The sequence below is a fragment of the Camponotus floridanus genome, unplaced genomic scaffold (assembly GCF_003227725.1).
Source record: "Camponotus floridanus strain SB8 unplaced genomic scaffold, Cflo_v7.5 scaffold16, whole genome shotgun sequence".
Classification (NCBI taxonomy): domain Eukaryota; kingdom Metazoa; phylum Arthropoda; class Insecta; order Hymenoptera; family Formicidae; genus Camponotus; species Camponotus floridanus.
In genome coordinates this window covers 2250425-2271730 of record NW_020229281.1, presented here as the reverse complement: position 1 = coordinate 2271730, position 21306 = coordinate 2250425, and the positions used below count along the sequence as shown (strand labels likewise).

The window sequence follows — 21306 nt, the reverse complement described above, 5'->3', positions numbered from 1 at the left end:
TGCGATCTATGCGTTTCATGCGTAGTTCGAAACGTAATAATGGATAACAGACTCTTTGTGACGATGAAAAAACAATTACATGAATTTCCAGTTTTAATTGAAGAGACTAATGAAATAATAACTTTGTTTTTAAATAAAAATGATATGAAGAAAGCAAGCCAAGCTAATATTAATATATTATTTTACCTCGATTTATTATTTAATTTTGTTTATATTTATTATTATTTATTTTTTTTTAATTTTTATTTATATTTATTATTTATTTTTTATTTTATTTGTAGTTAATATTTTATTATATTTTTATTTATTTTTCAAATTATTGTACCATTTTCAAATCGTATTAGCGCATAGAATTCGCAGACACCGTTCCGAATAATTAAAGCGCTTCATGCATATTGATAAAACGGAACGATTTCGAAGCGCTGCGCAACAGTAATGCAGTCTATGCGTTACATGCGTAAATCGGAAGATATGCCTTGAAAGATGATTGAATTACATGATACTCGTAAAAATCATCAAATAATGAAATTAAAGATGCGATACAATAAAATCGAATCAATAAAATTATTTTTAAGAAATTATTAAATTTCATGTCTTAATAAACATTATTCTAAATCGTTACTATACAAATTACATGAAAGATTTTCCGAAATAAAGTAAGTGATTCATACCTCGCGCGAGAGACCAAAAAGTGCGATACATTCGCCGCGTCGCGAAGGAGTGAAGGGGGAGAGAAAATGGAGGCTCATTCGCGCGTGACATCTAGCATAGTTCGCGTAGTCGATGACCCATCGACTTGACGTGACGTTCGTTCGAAGAAAAGTCTAGCGGCGGCGATAAGATGGCGGCGTCGCTCACGTCAGATCTGCTGGGTTGAACGGGCTGGACGTGCGGCGGGGAGAGGGGAAGGGGCGGGGGCAGGAAGAGGAGAGGAGGCAGACAAGACGACGACAGCGACGAGCCACGGGACGGAAGACGGGAACGGACGGAAAGACAGGCAGGCAGGCAGTCAGGCAGGCAGGCGGATCAGAGCCGAGAGAGCGAGTGTGTCGTCGTCGTTTCCATGTACGTGCTTACGTATAAAGCGCGCGGTGTCGGGCCCCGGTATCGTCATGTCCTCGCGTAGCCGCGTAATATCGTGGCAGCCTTGCAACGAGGCGGCGCAGGTCGATTCTCGAGTCGCGTGATCCGTCTCGCCGCTTCTCGCTCGACAGTTCCGACTCGGCGTAACTCTTGTCGTCGATGCCTTTGTTCGCGGCCGGACGGAGGAGGACGGGCGCGGATTGTCGTCGCGACGAGGCGAGGACGAGGACGACGAGGGCGAGGACGGGGGCGACGACGAGGACGAGGGGAGTCTCGTTTCTTTAGCCTGGCTGGTAGGTGAAGTGCTCGAGTGTGTATTCTGCGCTGGCGAGAGAAGGTGCGATAATCTGTCTCATTCCAGTCTCTATTCTCTTTCTCCGTCTATCTGTCTCTCCTCCCTCCGTGTCTTTCTCTCTCTCTCTGTCTCTCCTGCGTGTGTGTCTTCTCTGCCTATCTCGGGTGAAACGGCGCTCCACACCCCGGCGCGGTCCTGGACACGTCCAAGAGGAGGAGGAGGCGACGGCGTAGAAGGAGGCGCGGAGGAGCCGACGACGACGACGAGATGCGCGAGTTCAAGGTGGTGGTTCTCGGCTCGGGCGGGGTGGGCAAGAGCGCGCTCACGGTGCAATTCGTGTCCGGTTGCTTCATGGAAAAGTACGATCCGACGATCGAGGATTTCTACCGCAAGGAGATCGAAGTGGACAACTCGCCGTGCGTGCTCGAGATCCTCGACACCGCGGGCACCGAGCAGTTCGCGTCGATGCGCGATCTATACATCAAGAACGGCCAGGGCTTCGTCGTCGTTTACAGCCTGACGAATCACCAGACCTTCCAGGATATCAAGGCGATGAAGGAGCTCATCACGCGCGTCAAGGGCACGGAGCGCGTGCCGGTGCTGCTGGTGGCGAACAAGCTCGATTTAGAGCATCAGCGGGAGGTCGGCACCGAGGAGGGCCACCAGCTCGCGCAGCTCTGGGGCTGCCCGTTCGTCGAGGCGAGCGCCAAGAATCGCACCAACGTCAACGAGATGTTCGCCGAGATCGTGCGGGAGATGAACTTCAGCCCCGAGAAGGAGAAGAAGACCTACTGCTGCTGCAGCGTCCTCTAATACTTAATCAAAATCCCCGATGGCCCGGATTATTTACCCGCGGGCCGAACTAGGTGAAGGAAAATATAGTACAGTGTGTACAGTGTCTATTGCGATGTTAGGAGGAAGAGCTCGTCGTTCTCCTCTTCATCGGCGTGCTTCGTTGCCGGTTATCCTGGAACTTTCCTTCGCAGCCCTTTTTCGAGTCGTGGAGAGGCAGGGATATATGCCAAGGAGAGATACGTTGTATAGTGGCTTTTGGACAGACCTCGTCAGTGTGTTGCCCTCCTGGAGGATCTTTCTTCTGGAAATTCCTCGGATCTGGGAAATATCTTCAACCTTGGAAATATCTTCAACCTTGGAAATCTTTTCGGTCCAAAAATCCCTTCGACCCTGGGAACTTCTTCGATCTTCGATTGAAAATCATTTAGACCTGGAAATCTTTACGCAGTGTGCAGCACATCTACCAAGACTAACTTGTATTGAACGTTGTATGAATTTTTCAACGGAGGACTATGATTCTCTCCTTTTCTAACTCGGAAGACCGTCCGGCAAGCGGCGGCCGTTAAACACAGATATTTTATTATACGCGAATATAGTATTATTGTATGTAATATTATTGTAATATATATACATATACATATACATACATATATATATATATATATATATATATATATATATATATATATAAATAATATAGATTTAAGAAAGAGAGAAAGCGAGCGCAAGGTAGCTTTTCCTCGGCAAAAGGACCAATACTCCGCTCGCGTGAGAAAAGAAGTGTCGAAAACCGTAAAACCAAACTCGATATTGGCTTTCTGCTCAATTTCAGATAAAATTGTCGCATGTAGGTTTTGCGTTCTGGTTCACAAATTGAGACTGGGTGCTGTGCTAAGAAAAAAAGAGGAAATACTCGCAGACTTTCAAGGAATCACTGTGATGGTCGACTTATTGTACGGTGATAGATTCAGCGATAAGGGGCTAAGTTTGAGAGCGAAAGTTTAATAGGATATATCGCATGATTTGCTTGCAGTAGTAGTGCGAAGGTTACACGATCCATCTCATTAAAAGATAGTACGAAAGTGATTTGGTTTTGAGAGTACATTCTTCTTTGTGCAATTGTTCTATATTTAATTTAAGCTAAGGAGGCTGATTAACGAGAGAGCGAGACATCATTTAAACGTTTTTGTTGGAAACGTTGTTGGAGACATTAATGTACAGGATGTTTCATCTAATTTAATCATCCGATAAATATCTTTGATTCTTAAAAATACAAAAAGATGTTTCAAAGAAATGGGATGTTGAATTAGAGAGACATTCTAATTGTAGCATTTGCCTTTAAATAATTTCTTTTCGAAACATTTTAAAATATTCCAAGATATATATACTTTAAAAATCAAAACATCCTATATATTGGTTGTATAGTCTTATCACTTAACTATTTTATTGCACGCAAGAAAGAAAGACACTAGAAGAATGAAGTTTTATATGCGACATTCTAATGATTAAAGAATAACTCAATTTGTTGTGAGATTTCTTGTGATCCGTTGTGTAGCAAATACTAATACCTATTTTGATTTTGCTTTAATGTCTGTTACAGCGCAATACTGTATTTGTAGACTTTAATATGCGGAAGAAACAAAGCAAACTATAATAGTGATATAAAATCGAATTTTAATAAGTTGAAGGTCAAAAGTCAAAGACAACCTTTAATTTATTAGAATGTAACAAAATTGCAGACTGTTGTGACACATGATAGGAATAATTAAGAGGAACGTTTCGTAAGGCTAATTAACGTAATAATGTCAATCTAAACTTGTAATTTGTAAGCTTTGTACGGTAAAAAAAAGTTTGTATTGTATAAACTGCAAGACTGCACGTTTAACTTGATTGTTACGGGATTGATGACTTTATAACGAGTGATTTTACACACCAATGACAGAGCACAATAGTTTATTCATAATAGAGTTTGAAAAAAATCGCGGGAATTCGCACTGATCCCTTCAACTGCAAATTGTAAATGCGTATTACTATTTATTGTTGATAATGACAACACCAATATGAAAAGTATCGTAATCTCAGAAATCACAAAATTTCTATAATGATAAATAATAATAGAATCTCAAAAATTACAGAATCTCCATAATGTCAAATGAGAATAAAATCTTTATAAATTTTTTTTGAGAAACATTATTTGTATCTCTTTACATAAAAAATTGTAGAATCTAAATATACTTCATTAAAAAAATTTTCTATGTAATAATGGAACATTAATTAAAGATATTTACAAAAGTATCAAATGATTATTAATTGAAAATATTCAGAACTGCAATTACGGTACTTTTTATTGCTTTCAAAGAAAAAAACCACAATTTTACTGTATGAAATATCGTTGAATTTGCAAGTGCAAAAATTTGATGCATGTAAAAAGAATTTAGTACACGACAATTCTCTTTCTCGTAAGTAACGTAAAATTGATCAAGTGCTTCAAAAATTTTGTCAATTTTGTCACTTATTAATTTACTATCAAAAATGTAAAATTATTCTTTAATTCTAAAGATATGCAATTACAAAATTTTATAAATTTTTATAATCATATTTTTCGTTATCTCAGAGGATGCAAGTAATACATTATTTTTATCGACAAAATTGCAATATAAATAAATTTAAAATTCAGAGCACATAAGAAACTAATGTGAAAAATATAATTATAAAATATAAAAAAAAGTGTAATAATAATTATACTTTTACTTGCATCCTCTTCATAATATATAAATGACAAAAATTGTTTCTCTTTCGCATCATATCAGTAATCAGTTCTTGATAGTTTTTAATCATTTAGTCGATTTCGTGAACCGTAATAGTGATAAGGTGTGTGTAATATTTCTCGTGTGTGATCAATCGTATTATCTGATGTTAAATATCATTTCTAGCGATAAACACAGCGTAACAACAGTGGTTATGTGTTATTCAGTTTGATGCGTTGTTATTTAACTCTTGGATGTATAAAAGAATTATTATTTTTTTATATTTCCAAAACTTTCCGAGATTGAAAATCTTTCTCTGAATTTAATTTTTAGAGAAGTCCCAAATCTATCTTCTGACAATATTCAATTTGTCGATTTTTCAGATTTTAAATTTTTTGTGAACAATCTTTTAGCAAGCTCGTTGTATCTAAGAGTTAAATAAGCAAAATAGAAATATAAACTAGAGTCTCTCATCATCCTTTTGGCGATCGTATTGAAAGATATTGTTTTGCGAAAAGATTTATAATTTGTATAGCCTCCGTATTTTAATTTATAATTTTAATGCGTGTATTGTTTCAATCGTATACGCGCAATACTATTTTTCGGTACTTTAGAGGGAAATTGCGGAAAAATTAAGAGCTAAATAAAACACTAAAAAAAGAACAAAATAATGAACTGATGTACAGTATTTCTACGATTGGTAGTTAGGTCGATCTTAGATATTTTTGGGAGGAGGTTCATATACTTTGAGAGAGAGAACATGTGTTGAATTTTAAATATTGTGAAAGAGCGCTATCGATGCACAATCTTTGAACGGCACTCTCTGTATTCTTTTTTTTTTCTTTCTTTCCGGAGCCTCGTATGTTAAAAAAAAAGGCAAGAAAAAAGGAAATTAACGAGGCTGGCGCCGGAAACTGCGGTCGCGAATTATCTTGTGGTTCAAAGACGAAGGAACGAAACGTTTCGCTTTAAGCCAACTACTTTGTCATGGTCTCGTGGAAAATTTTTAGCATCTCGCTGTGATCACGTAACTCCGCACCTTTTGTATATCGAATAACAATAATCGAAGCCTTTTCTCGGCTTCGATCGAAGGGCCTCTTTGTAAAGCGTTTTAAAATCACCGTCATCACTTGACTTGTGTAGCACACTTCTTACGTTTTTCGTCCTGTTATAATACCTTGTAATAGGTACATATACACACGAAACACAAAGGACGCACAAGGCCGTCGTCTGCCTAGATAGCTCACCAAGTATTTGATATACTTGAAAAATCTATTTATATATTTGTAGGAGGAGAAAGAGAGAGAGAGAGAGAGTAAGAGAGCCGTGCCACGTGTCTCTCGCGCGTCCAACTCTCAAGATTGCATGCGCTATTTTTCTAAGGCGGCATCAGAAAATTGTTATCGCAAGAGATCTGTAATAAGAAAAACGAATTCTAATTATAATAAATTCTAATGTTTATTTGGGGAGCTATCGTCGGCAGAGAAAAGCGTCAAGAAAGGATCGCGCTGGAGTCCTGGTGACGGCCAGCATATCATACACCTAAGGACCAGAATTGTTTCTCTCTCCTTGAAATTTTACTTAACGATCGGCGAATTAATTATCTTCCTATGTGTCGAAGGAACATCGTGAAACGTCGCGATGCGATATACAAAGATGTGTATAATACGACAATTCGCGTACAGTTGGCGATACATACGTGCGCATTTGTTATGCAACTGGGTCACGCACACATATATATATTAATTAATAATTGGAGTAAAGAGAAAAAAAAGAAAGAGCAGGAAAAACACCACGATTTAGATATGTGTATATCGGCCTTTCAGTACTACTACCTGCGTATCTGATATATTGAGTACGAAATACGTTATATATTTTTTACAATGTGAAGAATCTGTAAATATATTATATAGCGAGTCAAAGTATACATAATAAAAGCTAATTATCTTGAAACACTTCAGAGGAGATGAAATATTTCGAAGTGAATATCTCTTATAGCGAAACAAAAGAAAAATGTGCATAATAAACCGAGTGCAGTCTCTTTTTTTTCGTGCGCGGCTGTGCAAAATGCTTTATTATAATTATAAGAATCATCCATGTGGGCAAATGAAACTAGAATGTTTCAATTATTCTTGCAAAGCTTTTTCATTGTAGTAATTTTCTGCGTCAATTTGTTTCATTCTTTTCCTATAACGGTAGAGATAGTCTGTTTTTCACAATTATTACAAGATATATTTTCCTACGAAAAATTTTTTCTTATGTCCGAATTATTTAAAAATATTTTCACTCGAAAAATTAAAATATTTAAGATAGCATCTTTGACGAATTAGTTAAATGGATACCAAATAATTGGCTTTAATAGGCTTTTACGTTGAAGTACCAGCATGGGAATCTAGTCATGAACGAGTAAGGCACTTATAAAGCAATCTTCGGATATTTTTCGACTAGAGAATGATTATCGCGATTTTTCTTTTTATTTTACTCGATTGACGAAATTTTTTTTAGCTTGAAATTGTCTCGCTCGTTGCAAAAATATCAAATCAGATCAGATTTGAAGTTGTGCCCATCGAGATGTAAATTTTTCTAGCTTTACAAAGATGAAAAGTCAGAGTAGAGATTAGTGCACATTTTTCTCTTTATTCGCAAGTTTTTTTTTTCTTTTTTTTCACTTACTAACCATTGCAACAATAGGCATTTGGCGCTATCAAATATAATGAGATTAGAATTCTGAAACCGAGATTAGTTTGCTACCGATTTGACATGCGATAATAAAAATAGTATATATCTACTTATAATTTTGTTTTTCCGATCGATTTTGCTTGAAGTCGCAATTTAACTGAAATATGTTATGTTAAATCTTTAAATTGTTTACGGGGAAATCGGTTTAAGTTATTCTTAAGTGAGGATCGTTCGCGCAGCATAATATTTCCGTTGTAATGATATCGAATTTATGAGATATTAGTTGAGTAATCATAATTCAGTTTGTAAGATGATGAAAAAAATTTAATATCGTGATTTTGTGATTTAAGGAGAAAGAAGTTCTTGATTAAAACGATCACATATATGTTTTAAAATAAAATCCTTTTATATTTCATTTTGCATTTTTTTCACGTGTATTTTATTAATCAATCATCAGTGCAACTCCTATATAATATTCATTAAATACACAAGATAGAATCATGTTCTGTGAGACAATCGCGAAAAAATCATTAATATTAACTTGAATAAGTACTCGATGAGATCTTATCAATGATTAAAATGAAAATATTAAAAAGAAACCTTTAAAATATTGTTAAACTGATAAAACAATTAAATATTAAAATAAAATATAAATCTCTTTAATTATAATAAATCTCTTTATAAATATCTTTTATTAATAATTTATAATAATATATTTTATTAATATAAATATTAATATAAATTATTATTATATAATTATATATAATAAAAAATATTAATAAAATATAAATTTATTATTACGTAGATTATAAGATTATGTGATTTTTAAATTAATAAAAAAATATAAATTTTTTAATTAATTTATTTTAATTAATTTAAATAATCAAATACTTCGTAATTTTTTTTTATAGTAATAAAAGTTTTTATCAAATATAGAAAACAAAAATAATCATCTTAAATAACGCGCGTGTGTACAAAATAAATTAATACATATTATCTCCTATTCGAGACATATGATTTATATTGACACTTGATTCTTCTTACTTCGATTTCTCTCAATTCGACTTTTGACTGACTTGTATGTATACAATCATATGTATCAAGCATATTGGATTTTGAATTTTTCGAAAAACTTTTCAAGCGGTATTTTAAAAAAAAGTCACACTAAAATGATTGCTTGTAATGTATTTTTTCCTATATATATACAATAATATATCGACTCAGTAGTTTTCCTGTTAAAGCTAAAGAGATGCTTCTACGCATGGAATCTTTCATATGATATAAAAATAATCGAATCAGAGTACAAATTCCTTGCGAATAATTCTTGGAAAAAAAATTTACGCGATTGTATAATTTGTTTGTTTCCGTCTTCTTATATAAAGTATGACGTTTATCTCTTTAAATTATTTTTTTTTGCGCAATTGAGCATTCTTTCATTGTCTTCTGTCTCCTTACACGACTATCTTGTAAGATTATTGCTAAATTATCACTTAATCGATATATATACGAAAATTAACATATTTGTTCCGAGGTAGGTAAAAATCAGTGCTACAAAAGAAACTAACGAAAAATATGGTATATTGCAAAACTGCAATCTTTCAGAATTATTTACAAGATAATTCTTTTTTTTCTTCACACAAATTTTTTTGCAAAGCAAAATACAAATAAATACGAAACTACATTGATTATAGTTACAATACCTCTATAATTATATATAAATAATAACATTTGTAATTATTACAAATTGTAATTATTTGTATATTTGTATAATTTGTGCAAGTAATTACAATTATTTTTAAAAAATAATTATTTTTAAAAAATAATTGTAAACAAAAGTAGAAAAATACGATCACACAATACTTTTCAATAGTTCTCTCAAAGGAAAGTTCTTTCAAAATATTTTTCTCATCTCGTTTCTATGTGATATTCGTTTCACTATTTCGCTACTTAATGGTAAGTATAGAACAATTTGTATATTGTAGCATTCGTTAGAAAAATAATTATTAAAGACTCGTGAAATCGATTAAATGTTTTAAAAATTTCAAAAAAATATTTAGCAATGCATTATTTTAAAAGAATACCATATTTTCCTTGAATAACGTATAAATTTAAAAAATGTTTTCACAGATATCTTTTTACATTATTAAAAATTTTTATAAAATTTTTAAAACGTTTAATCTTAAATTTTTTTGCGAGTAAATAATTATATAGTGCGATCAATGGTAAAAAAATATTAATAGTAAAAAATATCAATATTAAATATAATGTAAAGTGTATTTGCATACTTCGTCTTTCTCAATTTCACGTAAAAAAGAAAAACGTTGTTGTAAAGTGTCTTATTCAATATATCAATTGAGAAAATAAGATGTATTTTAATGGAAATACTTTACGACAATGTCATATATACTTTTTTATATAAAATCGAATATACATCGAAGTATGCGAATATTGTTTTTACACATTATTTAAACTAAGATTATATTTCCTTTTTAGCTAATATAATATCCCGTATTCGCTCGATGCAACGATGTGTCCCTTTATTGGATATCTTGATGCATTCGGACACAAACTTGTAGGAATTAAACATATCGATTTCTTTGCTAGTTAACTTGCGAGCTTCGTCTAGTACTTTTGTGTCTTTCAAACTCTTCTCATCATCTGAATCGCTTGAGCTAAAATATATAAATTTTACAATATTATCACCTTCTCCTTTTTTATTTTGTATATTTTATTCTACAATATATATATATATATATATATATATATATATATATATATATATATAATTCTTTTTTCTGACAAAAATCTAATATTTTAAAAATTTATTGTTTTCTGTTCTTTTATTTTAAAATTAAATAATGGAAATGATAAAAAAGGAATTGAAATAAATTTAAAAATATATAAAAAATGAAAATCACTATTATAATACATGAAAAAAATTATATTAAATGAAATAAAATTATACAATATTTAAAGTGAAATATATATATTACGTTTATACTCACTTTTCAGATTCTTTTATAGGCGTCATTAGTCCCTCGCATCGAACAAGGTACACGTCGATCCAGTCGTTGACCTCATGAAAATAACGATCTATATATGAATATGAATTCTTGATTAAGATATCCTTGATACGTGCAAGCAAGAAGCCATACATTTGACCGAGGCATGTTCTATCAGTCGTATCTTTTAAAGAGTGCAAGGTTTTTAGCAGGATACGGCGGATCGCCACTTGTTGATCGTTCGTATTGTGATTGATGTGCGCAAACACGTCGCAAAAGTTCACAAGAGCGCGTATCAACGATACGAACGTATCATTGGGAAACGTGTTATCAAATATCAAAGCGAGTTGCGCTGCCTCGCCAGTGATCCGCAGCACATTTTCGTAAGCCTCCATCTCGTCGGTCCAACCAAAATTGCACCAGAATATCGTTGTCAATTCGAGCGCGAAAATTTCGTATTCCTTTTCGGTGGCATGCAAAATCATGTGACGTAGAAAACTTTCCCGATCGAGTCGAAAGGATTGGATATGCTCGCGTAATTTGGGTTCGCATCGCGGATCTGTGCGTAGTCGTCGATGTATAATGAAGCAACGTCTCTCATAATCCTGGATTATATCCAAGATACTGCCGTTGAGTATATGCCACAGAGGTGACAGTCGCGCCCGATCGATTGGCTCCACGCAGTCATCAATTGCGTCAATCACTTCGCGCTGTTGATTCACTGTTAGTATATTCGGAATATAAAACAAGGCGTTCAATATGCGCGTTATATGATTTATCAAGTCGTGAATAATGCTTCTTAAGCAGGTTGGCTCGCATCTTCTTATCAACGACATTTTCTTAGTTAACGCTATGATCAGTAGTGGGTAATCCATTTTGGGAGTGCAAACTCTTTCCATCACGATATCATATATATGCATCAGTATGCAGAGAAAGTTGAAGTAGTGGAAACTGCTATCAATTAGATAGGGGATGTAGACAATGTTCATCAAATTATCCGGAGTTATCAACTGTGGAAAAAAAATTATGAAAAATAAAAATGATAATAAAAAAAAATACTAATAAATATTTCCTCATATCTTATAATAATATAATAACATTATACTCATTACTACCTTATGGTCAAGTACGGTATTCATAAAAGTTGGAAAATGCTTGCAAGACCAAGTAACATTCTTTTGCAAGCAGACATCCTTCAAGATATATATCAGCAGATTGTATTCGTTGGTTTTTTGTATAATGAAGAACGATCGCAAGAGCAATATGTCCTTTAACGAAAACATAACATTCTCGTATTTGTTGCATCCTATCGCAATCTCCACAAGTGTAGTTAGCACTCTTTTTGCATTCAATAGAAGAAATATCAGGAGAATAAGCAGTTTTTCAGATTCGGCTATACACGCATCGCGTTGCATAAACTTTATGAAGAGTTTATGATTGTACAAGTATTCTAAACGATTATCATCAAAATGTCGCAGCACATATTTTATTACGATGTAATATACATCTTGTACATTTTGCTGCAATATCGCTCTCAATACTAAAACATAAGCTTGATATTTCTCTACTTCAGTGTGCGAGGTCGCGAACATCTGATGGAGATATTCAAGTAAAATGCAGCAATCATCTTTTTGCAATAATTGTAGTCTCTCATTGATGAAACTCAGTATAGAGATATCCCATTCCTTGTAACGTTTCATCAATTCTTTCATACCATTTGGTTTGCCGTTGGTAATGCCATGACAAAGCTCTTGAAGAGTTAACAAACATTCCTCGCCATTTACCGAACCTAAAAGTTGCTGAATACAATGGGATAGATGATCGTTATTTTTCAGAAATTCATTCTCCTTCATGAAATTTATGAAATAGTGGCATTCAATGACAATAGCACGCTGTAGTGGAATCATAATATTTTCTGCATCATTAACTTCTAGCCAGCCCATATATTCATAACAATCAACCTGCTTAATTTGGTTCAGCAATAAGGAGATTAGTTCCTCATCCAATGTTGTCACAATAGATTGCACTTTATCAGCAGGAAGCGTGCAATAATAATTTACACGATTGTGAGCAACATTGCCATATGTGAGCTTTAACAGTTTTTCCTCATAAAGATTCTCTGTGTAAGACTCTATCTTTTTACTCATGCAGAATTTAATATGGCGTAAAATGCACTTCAGAAGAAGTCCGTGTTGCTCGTATCTTGCCACTTCAGATAACTCAGAGGAACCCATATACCTAGGACTTCCAAGCAGATCCAACAGTGCCTGAAAATTCGCTACTAATTGGCATGCGCGTTCCGTTATATCCTTCTCTGATAGTGCGCCTAAGTTCAACTGCAGGCATTTTTCGTATATTTTGTTATTCAGAGCGAGAATCAAACATTTGGCACGTGGTATATCCAATTCGTCTATACATTTAATCGCTACATCCAGAATGTCCACACATAGATCCAATGGTATGTACATGAGTGATTCAACTAGTATGTACTCGCACTTTAAGCGCCATATTATCTGTAAATTTTAATAAAAATAAATTGCAGCAAATATAAAAGTTATGACATACGTAAGCTTAAATATAACAATATATGATTAAATGTAATTCTTTTCAATTTTTTAATTAGGAGAGTATCATAAATTATATTGGCATAAAATTATGTCAAAAATATAATTAGTTACATATATAGTTATTTGATTTCAATTGTAATATATTGGAAATACAATTAAAAATTTATAAAATCTGAAAAAAACACACACATACATTCTCTTACAACGTTAATTAAACAAATTTTTAATATATCTAAAAAATATTTCCTGTTAAATAATAACATATATATTAACATATATAATAACATATGTATTACCTGTACAAAGAGATATGGTGATAAGGTAGGCCAGATATCAACCAAGTGACCATAGAGCAAGTCTTCTAGAAGAAGATGATGCGAGGAAAAATTAGTATTCAACAGAAAATAATTGTAACATTGAGCAGAAGTAAAAGTGATGGTTCTGATCTTGTTGTGATTATTGTCTTCAGGGAATAGATTGTATTTTTTAATGATGTCAACGATGGCCTCTAGCAACTCATCAATGAAACATGAAGTTTCCTTTGTTGCTCGGGACGAGATAAACTTTAACTGACCATATTCTTGCTCTTTCTTTAATAAGAGCTTCTGCATATCCTGGGAATACTCATCCATCTCCAGCGGGAAGATATTAGCTTAAAAAATAAGAAAAACATTTAGTGAAATAATCTTAAATATAATAAAATAAAATATTTTCAAGATAAAAACTGTATTTATAAAGTAAATAATAATAATAGAATAAATGTAATATTTGCTCTATTTTTCAATAGATGATTCTGCACCTTATTAAAATAATTATTTCAAAGAATTAAATGTATAAATATGCATTGAAATTCTCTTGTCGCTGGGGAAACTAAAGGAGGCAAATTTTTTCATTATAATATATAATGTTACTCAATATTAAATTAATTAATATAATAATATATAAACATGTAAAGTATAAAAATAGATATATAAAAATAAATAGTTAATATTTATTAATTGAATAGATCTCCAGCAATAGCAAAATTACAATTAATTTCTGATAACAGTAATAATAGATAATGAGAGAAATGAAAGTAAGTTACCTATATCAATAAAAGATTCAGATTCCTGGCTATGCCAGGTTCTAAACAGATGATATAAAATGAAAATAAAACAAAATATTGATAAACATAAAAGAAATTTATAATAAATGTATAAGAGATCAGACATTTTTTAAAATTAACATTAAAATTCGACGATACAAATGCGAAAAAATCAGGCTTACTGAATTCTCGAATTTAACGGAAGTCTCGTTTAAACTCGTCCTCTTGCTCGTCATAAACAATCATTGATAAACATTGTATTATTTGTATACTTTCCCTCGGTTTCCTTATCCTCGGTAAAGACCGGCAATTCGTTTGATAATTATCTGATTGCTTACGTCATAGTAGCTGATTAAACACGAAACTAAAAATCCGCTCTTCGTCTTCGTTCTCCTTGTTTCGTCCTTGACTCGAGTTCTTTGTTCGAACAACGATGGTGCGAGCTTGGTACATGGATAGCAACGATGCCGATCAACGATTGGAACATCACAGGCAACCGCCGGAATTCGTGTCGCTGGATCATCTATTTGCCGTGACGGGCGTCGAATATTTTAAGGTTAAGAAACTCGCGATATATCGAAAAATACACACGATCAGCTGATAATAAAAATTTGGCCAAATTTTTGAAATTGCCTAAAACTGAACGATATTTAATCATGCACATTGTTTTATATTATTAAATATAATATGTACACATGTAAATTATAACATTTAATATGTTACTTTAATATTAATATGTTATATAATACGCATACATACAATTGCGTAAATAAGAATGTTATAGATAATAAAAATTTTAACAATATAGCATTTTAAATATACTTTTTTAGATAAATCATCTCAATTATGACACAGATGCTACCTTGAAGAAATTACGCGAGAAACGCGGTTATACATATGAAGATGAAATAACATGCTCCAAAGAATGTTTACAAAATTATGAAGAAAAGGTATAAGAAAAATGTTATTTTTAATTAATTTTGATTGTTATTATAGTAGCAGATGTATCGATTAACTACTAAAGTTCAAGCTTTAAATTTTGAAAAAATAACCATAAAAATATCGATAAAAAATTAGTATAGAAATATACAAATTTTATTGTCATTTCTTACAGAATCATGTTTGCTTAATATTAGATCAGTTGGAATTTGAACAAGTTGCTTGAAATTTAGTTTGGTTTATTTCTTATCTAATTCATTTTGCTAATAAGTTTAACGAACTTTTTCAGAAATGTTAAAAGATACATATTTTAAAATCTTGATTTTTTTTCAAATATCTCTCTATTTGTTAATAAATAATTTATAAACTAATAAAATATTCTTGTATCACTTACTCTATATTTATATATAACTATAACTTATATGTAATTTACTGTACACTACATATAGAAAATTTTCTTAAATTTTTGTAATTATATTGATTCATCTAAATATTTATAAATCCTCAGTTAAGAAATTTTTTCACTGAACATCTTCACACTGATGAAGAGATACGCCTAGTTCTGGATGGATCTGGTTATTTCGACGTAAGAGATAAAAACGATGAATGGATTCGGATTGAAGTTACAGCTGGTGATCTAATAATCATACCTAGTGGGATTTATCATCGCTTTACTTTGGACATTAATGTAAATATGTGCTCATCAATTATCTTCTTATCTATCTCTTCAAATTTTTTCTTAAAAATATAGTAAAGAAGTTTTAAAAATTTCTAATTCTATTAAAGGCTCTTTTCATTGTTATCATATTGAATTATAAAATGAGAAATGATAAATTACATGGATTTTTTTTGCAAGAAAAATTCTCTTTGAATTCTAAAACGAAATTTTTCTCTAAAATTTTCAAATAAATTCTTTTAGAATTACATAAAGGCAAAGAGATATTTTATTGGAGAGCCAGTTTGGCTGCCATATAATAGACCAGCTGATAACATGGAGTGTCGCAAACACTATCTCAAACAATTGCAGAAAGGATTTGAAGTACTTTCCTTTTAATAAACTTCAATACTACATGGACTTCCAGAAAAATATTTTTTTATATTTTATATATTGTATATATATATTTTTCATGACATATGTTTGAAATATTAATAAATATATATAATAATGAAATAATAAGAAATAAAATTTGGTTGTAAAAAATCAAAGTATCTTCCTTCAAGCATTCTTATTTTCTAGAATTTTTTTTCAGCAAATAAATAATAAAAGCTTCGAGGAAGATACTTTGATTTTTTACAGTCAAATTTTATTTCTTATTATAGTTTACATATTCATGAAAAGACTTAATCTTATAAATACTGTTTTAAGTAACCAACTTTAAATTCCAAAGTGTAACAGAGATTCTGATTTATATAATTATTCATTCAAATTTATATGTACAGTTTCTTTTAACACATCCAATTGTTATGTACATGGCACTTTATAACAAAATAATGGTAAATTATTACTTTATATTTAACTCTTTTTAATGAAAATATAATAATAAAGTCTAAATATTATCAATTTGTTCATTTATAAAATAATTTTCAAATCATAAAAAGAAATTTTTGAAAAGTGCTAGGTATTGTGACGTTAATAACAGAATTTTAATTAATTATAAGTCTACATTAAAGATAGCAGTCAATTTATCAAAAGTTTGTCCAATAATGATGACATTAATAAAAAGTAATCAAAGTTGCTACTTTTTAGGATTAGTACAATTTTTACTTTTCTGAAAGTTAATTAGTTACAATAGAAGAAAAATGAAAATTAAATATAAAACTATATGAATGCATTATATGCGATTATATTTTTTTGAAACACTATTTGAAAAAAAGAGTACTTTAAAAATGACTATACTTATAATAGAAATTGCATACTTAATATTTTTCTTATTAATGCCATCAGGTTATGCATATATATTTTATAAATATTTTACAAATGTCTTTCTGTCACATAAAAATATTTGTCAATTACTTTTAGACTTATTGTTAGTATAAAAAGTTATTCCAAAATTAAATATGGACATTAATATACAGCATTTTTTCTCCATCTAGGAGCAAATATATATATATATATATGTATATGATATTTATACATTAAAAAAAAATCTTTTAAAAATTCGCACTAAATACTACACCCGATGTGTTGCTCCTTTTCTGAGAACCTTCCTCTGCGACTCCGAATTTTTTGTATTCACCTACTTTCTTTTCGAAGAAATTTGTTTTGCCTTCCAGAGAGATAAAGTTCATAAACGAGAATGGATTCTCCGAATGATAAACCTAATATTTTATATTATAATATTAAAATTAATTAGATGAATTAAATAGATTTTTTTTAGAATTATAAAACAAAAATAAAAGTTGGAAATTTTATAAGGATGATAATGAAATAAAAAATAAAAATAAAAAAAGAGAGAAAAGAAATTAAAACAATTTATGGGAGTAAATTTCATGATAATAATATTATGTAAAATAAATATTATCTAAAAAAATGGATAGATTAAAATAGTAATAAGATAATAAGACTTTTGTATACATTACTTTTTCAAATCCTAATGCGACGAACAATCTATCCGCAACGAATTCGATGTAGTTGCACATGAGTGTACAATTCATTCCTATCAATTGGACTGGTAATGCTTGTGTCAAAAATTCCTGTTCAATTTCTACAGCATCCATTATAATTGATTTCACACGTTCAAAGGATGGTTTTTGTACAATGTGTTTAAACATTAAACATGCAAAATCGCAATGTAATCCCTAAAAGTGAATATAAATAAATGAACAATAAATTTATATAAGTATAATTAAGTTAATTAAGTTATAATTAAGTTAAGTACAGATATAATTAAGTTAATTTACTAACTTCGTCTCGTGAGATGAGTTCGTTACTGAAAGTGAGACCTGGCATGACTCCCCGTTTCTTCAACCAAAAAATTGAGGCAAAACTGCCACTGAAGAAGATACCTTCAACCGCCGCAAACGCGACTACGCGTTCAGGAAATGTGGCACTCTCGTGATTGATCCAGTTTAATGCCCAATTAGCTTTCTTTCCCACACTAGGAAGTGTTTCGATTGCATTAAACAAGAAATCTCTGTAAATAAAATTATGGCACATATATTAATGCATTTAACATAATTAAAATCATTAATTTAATTTAAATAATAAAATAAATAAATATATTAAATAATGAATATATATATATATATATATATATATAAAATTGTGTGTGTGTGTATATATATATATATAATTAATATTATTTATAATTAATATAAATAATAGTATATGGCCAACTATAGCACTTACTTTTCTTTTGGATCGGAAATATATGTTTCAATAAGCAAGGAATACATTTCAGAATGAATGTTCTCTATGGCAATTTGGAATCCATAGAAACAACGTGCTTCAGCAATTTTTACTTCTTGACTGAATCTCTCAATCAGATTCTCATTAACGATTCCATCAGAAGCAGCAAAGAATGCCAAGACATGAGAGATAAAGTATCTTTCGTCAGAATTAAGCTTTTCTTCCCAGTCTTTTTTATCCAACTAAAAAGTTAAAATGCATTGTTATAAAAAATTTAATGAAAAGTTTATTAAAATTTATTTGTATACCTTTAGAAATATGTATTATAATATAATAATTTACCTTGTGAAGAGGTACTTCTTCTATGGTCCAAAAGGATGCCACAGCTTTTTTGTACATATCCCAAATATCAGGATATTGAATGGGGAAAATCACAAAACGATTTGGACCTTCCTGAAGGAGTGGTTCCAATTCTGGATTGAACTCTTCCTTGAGTTGTACTTTTTGCACGGCTTTTGTCTTGGAAAGCTATACAAGTTTATTATTTATATTAAATATTTTAATTAATGAAATTTCAATATGAAATAAAACATATCAAGATACTAAAATCATATAATAAAGAAATTATACTTACTCCACTTTTCAATCCATCTTGAGATATAGTTGGTGATATGCATGATTTTTTTGGTGATGTCTGCAAAAAGAAATTGTAATTAATCTAAGTTTAATAAAACAATATATAATCTAAATAAATTCTTTTTAATAAAAGAAGGTTATAGAAAAACAGTAATAATTGTCATTATATTATTTATTTAGCCATTATTAAAGTAATTACTAATAATTTAATGAAATCTTTTCACAGTTCAAACATTGTATTATATATTTTGAAAGAAATAGTATGAATTATATATAAAATTTTAATTGAAACAAATTGTTTCTAAACAATATATAATATAATTTTGATATAATAATTTTAAAGATAAAATCAATAAAACAGCAAAATGTTTTACATTAAGAATTTTCTGTTACTATTTGTTATAAATTCAAAATTAATTGTTAATCAAAGTATCTATATTTGAGCTATTGAAAAATATTAACCTAAATAAATCCCAAGTAAGAAAATTCTATGGTATATTATTCATAGAAAATTCTACTTTCACCCTAGGTTACTGATAACAGTATTATCAAATATATCTCATGATAAAACATTCTGATGAAAGATAGAGCACATTCTGAGTAATTTTTAGCCTAAATTAGACGTAGAAGCCATGTATGTGTGTATATATTGTTTAAATATTCTGTTCGTACATTAAATAAATTTGCGTTTTGATCTAAATACTACTATTAATATTATTATTTCTTTTTCGTGCTCCAAAATATTTTTCTCTTGTATGTATTTAATATTTCTCTCTTGTATGTTCTTTTTATTGCATTAATGAACGGCAGATTTATTCAACATGTTCGACATGTATTCAACATTATCACCATTGTTGGGAAAATTTGACAGAAGAGATATGGAAAGAGATGCGATAGAAGGAAAAAAAGGTGATCCTTAAATGAATGAATAAAGGAAATAGGGAATGAAGGAAATAGCGTATTCTGATATAACGAGTAATATAACGAATACGACACTTACGTGCAACGATACATCTTCGAGGTGCTTGCGGACGTTTTCCTTGGTACATTCGTGCAATGCCATCGTGTTTTTGGTAGCTGTAAAATTTCCAATGTCGAGATTAGCGATGACGGAGCTCCGTTTCGGCGAACGAAGGAGGAAAGACTGGGAAGGACTGAACACCTTACGCGGCAAAATTATCTCCATCGGTGTCTCATTGGCCTCTCTCGCCGGCACTTCGCGCCCAAAACATCAGCCGCCAATCAGCTGACCGCGTCTTACCGCCAAATCCCGCCAATTTTCATACTTTTCGTCTCTCTCTTTCCTCTTGCTGTCGCGTTCTGTCAAAAATGATCGAAAATGAATTTTTTGCGGCGAAAAGAGGTGATTTGTTGGCGAAAATTATTCTCGCAACGTTCGACAACTTCAATAGTTTCTTGCGGCTTTTTTGAGACTGTGCGATAAGAGAGTCACGGCTGATTATCATTCAGTCCCTATCTACAATAGGTAATTTAAGCACTAAGCCTTAAGAAATTGACCAATCACAGCCTAGTATTATCTTCATACTTGATTGGATACAGACTGTGATTGGTCAATCTTTTAAGGTTAAGGCTTAAATTATCTATTGTAGACCCGGCCTTAGGGTCCGTTCAGAAATCCTACTCATAGAATATACTACAATGGAATTAACCAATCAGAACGAAAAAGCATTCTTTGTCCTGATTGGTTAATTCAATAGTAGTCTATTCCATGAGTAAGATTTTCGAACTAGTTTGATGAAGAATACGTGACGTAACGGAGGATTCCATTCAATTATTTCTTGAAAAGAATATACTGTCATAATTTTAAATTCGTGATAAGAAATTCAAATTACATCTGTTGTTATATTTGCTTGTGTATATTTGTTTCTTACTTTATCTCTTTTTCTTTGCTTCACATTTATAAAGTATATATTTTTATTTTATATTAAATAGAAATTGCGATATTTAAGAGAAATTATCTTAAAAAGAACAAACTCTTATATAAAAAAAAATATATGGCACAAAAATCAATAAAAATTTAGTATAATTTGCAAGTACATTTCAAAAACATAAAATTTCCACAAACAATATTTTCAAACTTCTCGAATTTTTATACGTTGCCCATACATG

At 31.1% G+C, this 21306-nt stretch overlaps 4 protein-coding genes across 7 annotated transcripts; 2 read left to right on the top strand and 2 right to left on the bottom strand.

Annotated features, from left to right (window-relative positions):
* The first annotated feature begins 922 nt into the window (after positions 1 to 922).
* On the top strand, positions 923 to 2787 carry LOC105255840 (ras-related protein Rap-2a). Its single transcript, XM_011265359.3, has 2 exons — positions 923 to 1376; positions 1445 to 2787. Exon 2 carries the CDS (start codon positions 1646 to 1648, stop codon positions 2189 to 2191), a length of 546 nt encoding a protein of 181 aa, XP_011263661.1. The 5' UTR covers positions 923 to 1376; positions 1445 to 1645; the 3' UTR covers positions 2192 to 2787.
* A 7094-nt stretch (positions 2788 to 9881) lies between these two features.
* Positions 9882 to 14743, bottom strand: LOC105255838. 3 transcript variants are annotated; one of them, XM_025406985.1, is made up of 5 exons: positions 14591 to 14743; positions 13465 to 13820; positions 11717 to 13114; positions 10605 to 11611; positions 9882 to 10271 (listed from the first exon to the last, which is right to left on the bottom strand). In XM_025406985.1, exons 2-5 carry the CDS (start codon positions 13798 to 13800, stop codon positions 10076 to 10078), a joined length of 2937 nt encoding a protein of 978 aa, XP_025262770.1. In that variant the 5' UTR covers positions 13801 to 13820; positions 14591 to 14743; the 3' UTR covers positions 9882 to 10075. The 3 variants fall into 3 exon arrangements, with proteins under 3 accessions (XP_025262770.1, XP_025262769.1, XP_011263659.1); XM_025406984.1 differs by having other exon boundaries at positions 14435 to 14619; XM_011265357.3 differs by lacking the exon at positions 14591 to 14743 and adding an exon at positions 14253 to 14316.
* Positions 14620 to 16295, top strand: LOC105255839 (1,2-dihydroxy-3-keto-5-methylthiopentene dioxygenase). Its single transcript, XM_011265358.3, has 4 exons — positions 14620 to 14808; positions 15083 to 15202; positions 15700 to 15879; positions 16111 to 16295. The coding sequence occupies exons 1-4, from the start codon at positions 14686 to 14688 to the stop codon at positions 16243 to 16245; spliced, it is 558 nt and encodes a 185-aa protein (XP_011263660.1). The 5' UTR covers positions 14620 to 14685; the 3' UTR covers positions 16246 to 16295.
* Positions 16296 to 17230: 935 nt separating this feature from the next.
* Positions 17231 to 20618, bottom strand: LOC105255837 (ribonucleoside-diphosphate reductase subunit M2 B). Of its 2 annotated transcripts, none has more exons than XM_025406927.1 (8): positions 20344 to 20618; positions 20177 to 20253; positions 19175 to 19234; positions 18883 to 19068; positions 18541 to 18782; positions 18097 to 18325; positions 17772 to 17990; positions 17231 to 17510 (listed from the first exon to the last, which is right to left on the bottom strand). In XM_025406927.1, the coding sequence occupies exons 1-8, from the start codon at positions 20360 to 20362 to the stop codon at positions 17343 to 17345; spliced, it is 1200 nt and encodes a 399-aa protein (XP_025262712.1). In that variant the 5' UTR covers positions 20363 to 20618; the 3' UTR covers positions 17231 to 17342. The 2 variants fall into 2 exon arrangements, with proteins under 2 accessions (XP_025262712.1, XP_025262713.1); XM_025406928.1 differs by having other exon boundaries at positions 17232 to 17510; positions 20339 to 20618.
* Between the last annotated feature and the right edge of the window lie 688 nt (positions 20619 to 21306).